The 12,615-nt window shown below is 30.7% G+C and overlaps 2 protein-coding genes across 4 annotated transcripts; one reads left to right on the top strand and one right to left on the bottom strand.

Annotated features, from left to right (window-relative positions):
• Window positions 1-4,942: 4,942 nt before the first annotated feature.
• Window positions 4,943-7,277, top strand: GH3-15 (indole-3-acetic acid-amido synthetase GH3.6-like). The gene is made up of 3 exons (XM_004251437.5): window positions 4,943-5,369; window positions 5,463-6,394; window positions 6,475-7,277. The coding sequence occupies exons 1-3, from the start codon at window positions 5,059-5,061 to the stop codon at window positions 7,059-7,061; spliced, it is 1,830 nt and encodes a 609-aa protein (XP_004251485.1). The 5' UTR covers window positions 4,943-5,058; the 3' UTR covers window positions 7,062-7,277.
• A 1,862-nt stretch (window positions 7,278-9,139) lies between these two features.
• LOC101263579 (chlorophyllase-2) lies at window positions 9,140-12,503 on the bottom strand. 3 transcript variants are annotated; one of them, XM_026028702.2, is made up of 3 exons: window positions 11,714-12,503; window positions 11,418-11,634; window positions 9,140-9,643 (listed from the first exon to the last, which is right to left on the bottom strand). In XM_026028702.2, exons 1-3 carry the CDS (start codon window positions 11,948-11,950, stop codon window positions 9,378-9,380), a joined length of 720 nt encoding a protein of 239 aa, XP_025884487.1. In that variant the 5' UTR covers window positions 11,951-12,503; the 3' UTR covers window positions 9,140-9,377. The 3 variants fall into 3 exon arrangements, with proteins under 3 accessions (XP_025884487.1, XP_025884488.1, XP_004251483.1); XM_026028703.2 differs by having other exon boundaries at window positions 9,140-9,430; XM_004251435.5 differs by lacking the exon at window positions 9,140-9,643 and adding an exon at window positions 10,718-11,350.
• Between the last annotated feature and the right edge of the window lie 112 nt (window positions 12,504-12,615).

Here is a 12,615-nt window from a genome sequence, read left to right as displayed (position 1 = left end):
GAAATCAGTTTAATTGAATTTTTTTATTTATTTTTGAAAAATAATGTGAATAAATAAATATATTAATTAATTAGTTAGTATAACAAAGTTTAATTAACATACTATTCGCCACTAATTTACCATTATAATATCCTGGCCCACGTCCATAATTTGTGCCTAATGATTTAAATTCAGAATTCGTATAATTTGATTCCTAATTATTTAAACCTAGAATATATATATATACCTACCCTAAGCTTGTAATAACTATCCTAATGATACATTTAATTTATATAAATTCTGAAGAATTCCTATATATAAATACATAACTTATATATGGTATATTGACAAATGAATTATCCATAGCAAACAATTAAGCAAATTGTAACTAAGGAGACTCATATTAAGTTTAATTTTATGAAATTTCCTTTTTATTTATTGGTATTGAATTATTGGGTTGACAGTTTTCAAAAGATTTTGTAATAAGTAATAATTCGGTTATCGATTTCATTTTTAATTTAAATTAATAATTTAGCCAATAGTACAATAAAGTTACTTTATTCTTAATTATCTAAATCAACCTATACGTACCTAGTTAAAACCTTAAACCTCAAATATAAAATCCAAATAAATTTCTTCCCCCACAACACGCACACACATATTTACTAAAGACTTTATTAGTGTGTAAATAAGATTTGTGTAGATCTGAATCTATAAAAGTCAATAAAAGTACTAATTAATCTTAAATAATTAATCATGGTTTAAGGAAAATAATGTCACAGTATTTAAGCAGGATCCTGACTTAACGATGCAGCAATTACTCCTTTAAGTACTAAAGGTAAATAGTAAATGAAACTTCTACGACTTTGTTAATCAATGATATAGTTGTAATGGAAACATAATTTGAGGGACCACATAATTGGTCTGCTAAGTTACAATCAAGCAATACATATTATATCCTGTCTATTTAGTTCTCGCGGTACAGAGTCATTTTTATTATAGAATATTTTTTCTTTTTAATGTAAAATTTTTCGGTTTGAATTTAAATTTAATAGACCTCTAATACGAATATCAAACATTGCGTGGAAAATCAAAAAATAAAAAACTCTTTTACAAGTCGTTTAGGTATGTTGTTGGTGACAAAGTGAATTATTTATGTATTAATTAAATTAGTATTATGTTAGGTAACATTTTAGCTATTATTTGTAAAATTCAGCACATAAAATTTATGTTTTATTACTAAATTAATTACAATCCATTATAATTAATAAATAAGTATATGTTAGGAGAGAATAGAGAATATATGTATTATTTTATAGGAGTCGAAAATGAAATAAGCATATGATACCTAAATCTTACCTAAGTTTGTGTATAATTAATTATTGCAACCAGATTTTGAGTTGCTATTAATCACAAGGGTAAAATATTACCTTTTTATCTTACTCCCAAATCAATAATAATTATAAAGAGCTGTTTTAGAAATATGTATAGATCATTTATTAAAATAACAATAATAATAACAATATACTCAGTGATGTATTGGCGAATTTATAAGAAAAATATTGGGCATGTGTTGTAGTCTCTTAGTAAAATCAAGTATTTCATGTATATACATTTTAAAATTGTGTGTTGACACTATGCTAAAAGAAAACTAAAGACTAATTCCCGCTAAATACACTCATGTTCTAGAAATGTCAAAATTTTCATCGCAATGATGAAATATTACAAGTGAAATCAGAAAAAAAATATATATATACATACATTAACTTAACCACTGAGAATAGAAAAAATATTTTCAATAGGCATTGTCCTAAAAAAAGCATTTTAAGACAAATACATTTTAAGATCGACTTAGTTAAACATAAAAAGTTTGAAGCACAATAATATATGTGTAATGCTTTAGTATTGTTGAGAATTCAACCCTTTATAAGTATGTTAAGATTACTATCTTATGTGTCATTTGCTTATCCCGATTGTTTCTACGTATATAAATTATCTATCTTCAAATATATAATAATATTTTGAATCTAATGAATTGATTGAGATTCTTTCATTCTTGATAAGAAGTTAGCCTGTTTAGAACGATGCCAATCCTCTCGATCAAAATTATGGAAAAATCCTAATAAAAGGACAATATCTCAAGAGTTGAGAAAGAAGTCAACTGTCAAGGATTTGCATTACTGTCCTTGTCTCCCTCTTATACATACAAAAAAAATAAAATTGTATCATATGGTAATTAAAATATGGTAACGTATTTATCTACACATTCTTCTGTTTTTGTACATATAATATAAAACATTCCCCAAAAATCCTTGACTCACATACTCACGTTGTCACCAACACCAAGCACTAAGCTCCCCACTTGAGTGTGGTCCTACTTGCTTTATTTTGGTGCACCCCCTTCTATTTGACTTCCAATTTTATTTTATTAAAAAAAAAAAAAAAAAACTTCCCTCACCACCGGCATTTCCAATGAAAATAAATGTGAAGTTGTAATCAATTAATACTCTTATCTATATTTCATAAAGTATTGTTCGTGTAAGCTTGTCCACTTACTTGTGAGCTTCAACGTTTAATCAAAGGTTTTGTGTTTGAGTTCATTTAGGCATAACGTTACTTTTATTAGAGGATGATTTATCTTAAATATAAAATTTGCTAATCAGAGTCGAGATATAGTTGAATGTCAGTGTAGATACCAGATCGTAAGTGGAAGAAAACTTGCATGGTCAAGTAGGGGAGGGATGCATGTTGTGGCAATGATATTGAAGCAAATTAAACACACATGAATATTTAAAACTAGGAGACGGATGTTTCAGCAAAAGGACATATTGACATGGGAAAAAATATAGTATAGTTTTAAAATTTGTTTTTTTTTTTATAACAAACTAAGATTTCAACTTAAATTATCATGAGAATTTTGGGGTTCTTACTAAGAATACTTTTATAAGGGTATAGTCACCGAATAGTGACGTACACAATAATTTTCAAATATTTGAAAAAAGTAATAAGAAGAATAATTAAAGACAAAATTTGTGATATTATTATTAAAGAACTTTGAACTAATTTTTATTTCTAAGGATATATTCATGGCAACATTACTTTTTAAAAATATAATAATAAGGGATTATTCTTTCACTCATTAAAACATGAAAATAGGTGTTACGCTTACATTAAACAAATAATTAAGTTATATAAATTGAAACAAACTTAGCACCTACTAAATCCAAATCTATCTAATTTCTATTAACAGTCTCTTTCATTATGATGCACAGTCAAACAAGGTTAGGTTATAATTTCTAATATCTTTCCTTTTTGCCTAACCCTCGTGTATTTTATTTACTCCATTCATCTTTATTTTCACGATATATATGTATATATCGATTAAAAATAAATTTATTTAATTATTTATACCAAAATTCCGCTGGATCCTTTCAAAGTCTTTATTCTCTCTATATATGCGTGTTATGTGTGTTGTTACTAAAAATAATATAAATATCATTTTATAATAATTTGCAAATATATTGTTACGTATACAATAGTATTTAAACAACGTAAAGCAACAAGAGAGAGTTGTTTGAGTTAGAAACTAGTACCCCAAAAAACCACATGCATTCACTCTCTAACACGTGTATGTTGTCCCTTTGTATAGCCATCTTCCACCATTTACTCAAGTGGAAAAAATAATTTCTCTCTTTACTTTAATTTATTTTCGATTCGAATAATGTATTTATCTACTTTAATTTGTTTTTGATTTAAATAATGTATTTATCTACTTTAAATATCCCACATTTAATATTAAAGATAATAAAAGTGATTACGGGCAAGGAGAATCTTGTGAAAAGTTAAAAATGTTATATAGTATTATGGGTGAGAACCAATATGCTATTCACTTTTTAACTTACTAAAGTGATTGGGACACAAATAACGAATCCATTTGTAGTCAAAAGATTCAATTATCTAATTGAATTAAAATATAGTTAAGCTAATGTTAATTAGATACCATGTTAGCGATAAATATCATTACTTAAATCCATCGTACGGATGAAAAGGATTTTCAATGAAAGTATTAATTTATTTCTGGTGAAAAATGTGGAAAATCCCTTTTTTTGAATTATTTTACAGAATTAAAATAAATAATAAAATATAAGATTGAGATACTCATAAATTATAATTAAAGAAAAGAAGTTTAGTACATAATTAGTACCTGTAGTTTTTACACTTAAAACTTTCTTTAATAAAATATATTTTCACTAATGAGAAACATTTTCTTTAACATTTCAAAGTAGCCAAAAGCAGAAAATTACATTATCAGTAAAAAAAAAATTAAACATTTAACAGGATTCTAAGTTGTATAATGTTTTCGATTATATTTTAACAAATTTTGCTTCAAATCAAATAAAGAAGGTTTATTTTCCCACCTAATTCGTAATCAAACAAACTATTCTCTTTCTTGAAATATTAGACTCTTTTTCTGATTAAACTTCTATTAATGGAATGAATAAATCATCCTTTCCAATTTCTTTAGTTGTCATGTCAATAAAAGGAACATTAAACCCCAATTATAATGAGTTTAATTATCAACATTGCAACATCCCTAACCACCTATTGTAATAGAATTTTTTTTCTACTTATATGTATAAGTTACGTGAGAATCTATATATTGTTTTATACATGATAGAAAGTAGAATAACAAATCCTTGCATAAGTAATATCAGAGTTACTCATAACTAATCTTTACATTACTAAATATCTGCGCATTCAAATACCTATCTCCTGAAAGATAATTTCTCGTACTCAACACCGCACTTTTCAATAATAAGAACTTTTTAGAAAGAAAAAAAAACGAAACGTTTTCGAAAATAAGCTTTTAGTCGGAATCCAATACGGATAGGGAAAATTTTCTTTTAAAAAGCAGTATAGTTTTTGGAAGAGAGCCAAGTGTGACCAAAAAACTTTCTCTATATAAAGCCCTCTCTGATTCATCAACCCCCACACCAGAAAATCAGTTTCCCTCTGATAACAACTCTTGGCTAAAGCCATCCTATACTCTTTTTCTCTTTAGTCATTACATTATTAACAATGCCTGAGGCACCAAAGAATTCCCCTATTGTTGCTGAAGAAAACAAGAAAACTCTTCATTTCATTGAAGATGTTACCACCAAAGCTGATGAGATCCAAAAGAGAGTCCTTGCTGAAATACTTTGTCGAAATGCCAACGTTGAGTACTTGAAGCGCTATGCTGATCTTAATGGCAATACTGATAGAGAGACTTTCAAAAAAGTTATGCCTGTTATCAGTTATGAAGATATTCAGCATGATATCAACCGCATTGCGAGTGGTGATACATCTCCTATCTTGTGCTCCCAACCTGTCTCTGAATTCTTGACAAGGTTGGAATGTTGTTAATTTTTACATACTTTTTGTTTTTACGATATTTTCCATTACGGTAAATGTAAATGAGATTTTTTTTTTGTAATACGCAGTTCTGGTACGTCAGGAGGGGAGAGGAAATTGATGCCAACAACAGAGGAAGAGCTTGGAAGACGATCGTTGCTTTATAGTCTTCTGATGCCTGTGATGAGTCATTTTGTCCCAGATTTGGAGACGGGCAAAGGAATGTACTTTCTGTTTGTAAAATCTGAATCTAAGACCCCGGGAGGCCTATTAGCTCGTCCTGTTTTAACAAGTTATTACAATAGCCCTCATTTTAAAAACAGACGTCCTGACCCTTACACAAACTACACTAGCCCAAATGAAACTATTCTCTGCCCTGATTCATACCAGAGCATGTATTCCCAAATGCTCTGTGGACTCAGCCAAAATGCACAAGTCCTTCGTGTTGGCGCGGTTTTTGCCTCTGGCTTCATCCGCGCCATCCGCTTCTTAGAGAAGCACTGGTCCCTTCTTTGTACTGATATTCGATCCGGTATCATGAATACTGAATTGATTACTGATTCCTCAGTAAGAGAGGCTGTGATGAAAATACTTAAACCAGATCCCGATTTGGCTGATTTTATTGAGGCTGAATGTAGCAAGAAATCATGGCAAGGGATTATTACTAGGCTGTGGCCTAATACTAAGTATGTTGATGTTATTGTGACTGGAACCATGTCGCAATATATACCAACTCTTGATTATTATAGCAATGGACTACCTCTTGTTTGCACTATGTATGCTTCCTCTGAATGCTATTTTGGTGTCAATCTTAACCCCCTTTGCAAGCCTGAAGATGTCGCCTACACCCTTATACCGACTATGTGTTACTTTGAGTTCTTGCCAATTCATAGGAATAATGGTGTCATGGATTCTATCGCCGCGCCCAAATCACTCAATGAGAATGAACAACAAACATTGGTGGATTTAGTTGATGTCAAGATTGGTCAGGAGTATGAGCTTGTTGTCACCACATATGCTGGTAAATATATGTGATGCTACTTTATTTTGTTGCACATTTTAGCAAACCAGAGTTTAATTAATATGGATTGTCGATTTCAGGACTCTATCGATACAGGGTTGGTGATGTGCTACGAGTTGCTGGATTCAAAAACAAGGCGCCTCAATTCAACTTCATTTGCAGGAAAAACGTAGTTTTGAGCATTGATTCTGACAAGACTGATGAAGTTGAGCTACAAAATGCCATGAAAAATGCAGTGAGCCACTTGATGCCATTTGATGCTCATGTCACAGAGTACACTAGCTACGCGGACACAACCATAATTCCAGGCCACTACGTCTTATTCTGGGAAGTCAACGTGAATGGCTCAACCCCGGTCCACCCATCTGTCTTTGAAGACTGTTGTCTCACAATTGAAGAGTCCTTAAACAGCGTCTATCGCCAAGGCCGTGCCTCTGACAAATCTATAGGCCCTCTTGAAATCAGGATTGTGGAAGTTGGTACATTTGATAAGCTCATGGACTATGCCATAAGCTTAGGTGCTTCAATAAATCAGTACAAGACACCGCGGTGTGTGAAATTTGCACCCATTATTGAACTACTGAATTCACGAGTCATGTCCAAATACTTTAGCCCTAAATGCCCAAAATGGACTCCTGGACACAAGCAATGGAACAACATGAACTGACTGGCTAGCTAATTTCTCTGCTGACAGCTTCATCATAAGTCCAAGAAAGAACAAAATTAAAGTGAACATGTATCATTTGGGATCAATTTTAGTATTAGTCATTATATTAATTAAGAAAACATCCTACCTAGGCTAATTTTGTTCACTTCCCTCAAAACCACCACAAATTTTGTGTGTGTGTTGTTACTTTTCCTTAATTAAAATCTCTTCTTGGAATTTTCATCTCTTTTCGTAAAAATTCTATCCCTACTTTAAAGAATTGCAAATTGCAAATGGATTACATTTAATGGGAATAGTTTTCTTATTTCCAGAAGAAAAATGTTGTCCACTGAACTATCTATCTTGAACCAACTACAAGTAATAGTTGTTGGTTGGGCCGGAGCTACATAGAGCCAAGATGATACATTGTTTATATATATGTTGAATTGGTAAAGTTGCTATCATGTGACCGGATTGAATTGATAAGTCTTGAAAATAGTCTCTGACAGAAATGCAATGTAAAATTGCATACAATATGCCCTTATGGCCTAGCCCTTTCCCAGACCTTGTGCATAGCAGAAATTTTAATGTACCGGAATGTCTCTTTTAATATATATATGTTGAACCGCTAATTGCTTATTTGTGTGTTGATTTTTGAAATGAAAAATTCTGACTCCACCGTTAGTTGCTGGTAGCATTATTTTCAAGAAAAAGTGGACTTACTTTAGGTATATTTTAGTTTATCAGTGACTTAATTAATTAAGTAATCTTAATCCTCGTGGAATTAACTAAACTTAAAGACCTAAAGCTTTACAAAACGCCAGTCGATTTCTCCCGTAAAGTAGTTTGGTCGACAAAAAGCTTTTACTTAGGAAATGACGGACCTACACTTTATAGTGAGATTGTTGACTAATTAAAAAACTTTTCCCCCATTACTTATTTTTCACGGATTATTAGTATTATGTTTGACATAATCGATAAAGTTATTACTATATAATTAATAACTCATGAGTTTGAATTATAAAAGTATTTTTTTATGAAATACATGATAAGATTGAGTTTCTGTCCTTTCTTGAATCATATTGAAAGTTTAATGTATTAAATTAGCGAGTAGTTTATCTTTATTGAATGAACAAATACATAACTTCTCTTTTTTAACCAATAATAATTGCTCATGCCCAACTAGAGCAAATATGAAGCCCAAACATGAATGAAACTTCATTAACTCAATCCAAAAAGTTAGATCAAGAGAGAAAGATTGTCCAAATTCATTTAAGGAATCCTTTTCTCTAAAACTAACTTACGTAGAAGGATTGCCCTAATCATTATAAACAAACCACTAATCTATTTTTTAATCAGTGTGGGACATTTACCCACTCTAACACTGCAACTTCAAGCTCCATAAATGTATTTTGTCTTTTTTTTTCCGCAAGTAGTATATATTCAAGGACTCCTTATTTATTAAACTATTCTTTTTAATTATTAACTTATCTAATAATCTTACCACATATTTTTCGCCTTATTAATCATCAAGTTCCTAGTATCCTTTACCATATAATTTCCTTTTACCATATATTTTATGCTTTTTACATATGATAGATTATTATTTAGATATAGCTATGAAAAAACTATGAAGTTGAGAATTAGTAAAATCTGTAATACAGACCACATAATTCTCCGGAGTAGAAACAAGAAAATTAAATCTATTTCTTTATTTTTTCTTCTGTCTTGTAAGTTAAATATTTCCACACAAACATTCAAAATTATATGACTCTAAATCTTACTTTATATTATAATAAATAAACGAACTAGGTATTATAGTTATTCTACTATGCAAGAAGAATTTCGGAGAAAGGATTTGACACACAGACTTATAATAAATATTTTTATTTTTTATGATAACGAGTTCTCGACTAATAAAAGAATTTCATTAATTCTATAAATAATCAAAATATTACCATTAATATTTGTATAGAATAAAATTAATTTAAAGTTATTCAAGCTAAAGAGAAAGAGGGAGGATGTATATAATATAAAAAAAAAGATTCAACAATATTCTAAATTGTACTCGTATCAATATTGAATGAACAACAAGACAATTTTTCAAGAAAACAAAATAACTTCAACATATCAATAAAGCAAACAACATGATAATAAAGATAGATTAACGATATGAAATATAAAAATACTAAATGTGCAACTAACATAATTTGCACTTATTGATGAAAAAAAAACATTATTACTCACTAACTTAAAATCTTGAATCTGTCTCAATCTATTTTGCAGCACTAGTAACAGAATCGTCTTGAGAAATCAGAGTCTCGGGATTGACGATACTCACTTATCACCATCGCCATTATTGCTATTATCATCATTGTTATTGTTATTACCTGGAAGTTGAAAAAACAGGTAAAAATGTGATCCATCTGTTACCCCATAATCCACAAGGGAAATTTCGTCGTCATTCAACATGATAGAATCTCCATGTCCCGTATCCAACATGAGAATCAAATGATTCTCTGGAAGATTTTCTTGATTACTTATTTCTTTTTTCAAATCCGCCACAGATGCATCTTTGGCTACTCGAATGTGAAATAGTGTACCTGTTAATATTTGTATCACTAAATTCATTTTCTTTCAAAGGGGGTTGGATATTCAGCTTCAGAACAAAAACGGTTAAAGCACCTTATTAAAACAACGTGTCCACAACAATGTGAGCCATATTTTTCATACACTCAAGAAAAAAAAATAGAGAACATTTCTTTTTGTGGGAGAAGAAATTATGATTGAGCAAGTTACATAAGGACTATTGGTTTATTTATAGATGCCTAATATTAATGTTAATACCATAATTTTATTCACAACAAGGAAGTGTAAATACCATATAATTAAGTGAATTATTTATTCATGTGATTTTTGAAATCACAAGTCTAAGGACTAGATTTGGTTTTAAATGAATTATTTATGTATTTTCCTAAAATGCTTAAGTCTAATTATGATATTTAAAATTATAATTCGAATTCTTTTTTGGTTCTAGGTGATTTATTGACCAGATTTGTTTCTAATTGAATTATTTATGTATTTTCCTAAAATGCTTAAAGTCTAATTATGATTTTTGAAATTATAATTCGAAAAACAGATTTGATTCTAGATAGAATTACTATTTAACTATCTATTTGCCTATTTATATAATTATAAAAGAATGAATATTTATATTGAATAACTTTTATATCTACGTGCTCTAAACATATTTCTAATTAAACATACTAAAATATTCTTTAAATATTGAATGTCTTTTATACCCTTAATAAGCTCTTATCCTATTATCTTATTAAGCATACTTCTTTAATACAAAACTTATTTAATATACATAACAAATATTATTTTTGACAACTTCAAAAATATCAGTTACAAAAAAATCGAATTCTTGGTGCATTACACCAATTGTGGAGAACATGATTGATCACGACATATATATATATATGGATCGGAGATTTGAGACGTTTATTTCTTAGTAAGATATATAGTATGAGGTACTCGATCGATCATTGTTTTACAAATATGTATCAGAGACATTCGATCATTGAACTTGAAGGGGTGAATATATATATATTTGCTCAACATGTTGGTTTCACACGAGCATTTATGTATTCCAAGTGAAAATATAGAAATGAATGAAAAGGATAACAAACAAACATTTTTATTCAATAGATATACTTCACTCAATACAAATATAGAATTAATGCAAACATCATCAATTATTAGGAGGTAGTAATAAAATGATGTGTTATTTATTTGATGATCTTACTCTTCGATAGATATAACAGGATCAAGTTTAATAGGACAACGAATCCCAGGCGATTCAATAATATTAATTAAATCATCCGCTTGACCTTCCAAATAAGCCTTGAAAAAAGCCACAAAAAGTCCTCCTATAGTCCTTCTTAGATCGTGCTTTGTTTCCTTTTTCCCTTTTTTCTTCATAATTCCCATTATTTTTTCCCCTTCATCCAGCATATCAGTATGCCCATAATTCTTGGCCAAAAAATAGTAACAAGGGGGTTTACTCTCGTTGAAAAACTCAGCATGATTCACCCCGTTTGGTGCATCGGGTGGACACACACCATAGGCTCGTCTATTAGACAAGCCGGTACCAATTACAGCTACAGGGACTGAATGATTGAAACTGTAAGGAATATATTGGAGAATGTTGGAAGAGCAGAAACAAGAGGAGCCTTTAGCAACTGGATCGATTCCGAGGAGCGCGGAGATTTTGAGAGGGGGTTGTTTTTGTTTTCGGGTTGCCCTTCCTAAGATGTAATATGAAATTCAAATTGCGCACATATATATATATGTAAGATAAAAAGGTTCAGGTACCTGAAGTGACGATGGATTCGCCCTTGCTATCTCCTGATCCATAGGCTAAAGCTAAGGCGAATGCTGTTTTACCTCCTCTGCTGTGGCCTGACACCGCGACTTTCTGGATGTCTGGAAAAACTTTCTCTGGCAGCACAGAGTTGAGCTTCTTAGCTGATAACCACTCTGCTACTTTTTTTGCTGTTTTTACTTCGCATCGAGATGTCATTAGAGAGAACTGCAAACATATTTTTTAAAAATGAATTTTGATTGATGAATGAAATACAGAGTGAGTGAGTTTGTTGCCGTATGTATACCTTAGGAGCAACGGCGATATATTGATGGGAAGAAATATGTAGGAGGAGGGACTTGTAAGAGTCGGGTTGGAGGCGGAATCCATGGAAAAATAGTAGAATGGGATAGGAACCTTCAGTAGTAGGTGAAAATACTAATAATGGACATGGCAAGGAAGAGCTCTTAACGTTGATGATCTTAACAACTTCATCTCCTACTTCGAAATCTAAGGCTATACCATCATCCCTTACCTTCTCCATCACTTCTTTTCTGCTAATCTACATGATATTTTTTTCCACTTTTATTTCCTTCTTGTGCTGAATGAGACAATAAAACTGAAACTTCTTGCTTTCTTCTTTCTTTTGTTTTCCTTTAGGGAAAAGCAAACCGTTACCTCAGCTCTCAATAATCAAACAGAGGGATGTGGTGGAGTAGAAAATACTCCTTCATTCTGCGTTTGGGTTTCCTTTTTTCGTTTCCGGTGTGGGATTTAGTTCGGATTCAATCTGGGTTGCTTCTGTAATAGAATGTTATCTCGGACTCGTTTGAAAAAACAATCAATCACAAAAGAGAAAATGACCAAATGGTTTTCCAACCTATTATCAGATTTTCTACTACACAACTTATTTTACGCGGGAGTTCTATTACTGTCTGAACTATTTCAAATGGAATAAATAACCCCTTAAGTGTTGAGTTGGAGTAGAGAGTGAGTTGCCTATTCTTTTTCTAATTTTCTTTCTTCTTTCTCTTTCTTTCATCTTATTTATCTATACAATATTTTTCACCATTGGAAGCTTTCTCAGTGGGTGTTTGGAATAAAAATTATCAAAACAAAAAAGGGTCTAAAATACCTTTGATTATAAAAACGACAAAGGGTTTAAATAAATTTCATTTTAAAATAGCTCAGGGGTAATAGGACCTCCAT

This window comes from Solanum lycopersicum, chromosome 12 (genome assembly GCF_036512215.1).
Source record: "Solanum lycopersicum chromosome 12, SLM_r2.1".
NCBI classification, from domain to species: Eukaryota; Viridiplantae; Streptophyta; class Magnoliopsida; order Solanales; family Solanaceae; genus Solanum; species Solanum lycopersicum.
Note: the sequence above shows the minus strand (reverse complement) of the source record. Positions and strands in the feature narration are given on the sequence as shown.

Excerpts from the sequence above, each read along its gene's own strand:
- GH3-15 (XM_004251437.5), top strand. The coding sequence starts at position 5,059 with ATGCCTGAGGCACCAAAGAATTCCCCTATTGTTGCTGAAGAAAACAAG. Across the intron at positions 5,370-5,462 it reads GTCTCTGAATTCTTGACAAG|TTCTGGTACGTCAGGAGGGG; the intron begins GTTGGAATGTTG and ends TGTAATACGCAG. Across the intron at positions 6,395-6,474 it reads TGTTGTCACCACATATGCTG|GACTCTATCGATACAGGGTT; the intron begins GTAAATATATGT and ends TGTCGATTTCAG.
- LOC101263579 (XM_004251435.5), bottom strand. The coding sequence starts at position 11,950 with ATGGAGAAGGTAAGGGATGATGGTATAGCCTTAGATTTCGAAGTAGGA. Across the intron at positions 11,635-11,713 it reads ATATCGCCGTTGCTCCTAAG|TTCTCTCTAATGACATCTCG; the intron begins GTATACATACGG and ends ATATGTTTGCAG. Across the intron at positions 11,351-11,417 it reads CGAATCCATCGTCACTTCAG|GAAGGGCAACCCGAAAACAA; the intron begins GTACCTGAACCT and ends ATTACATCTTAG.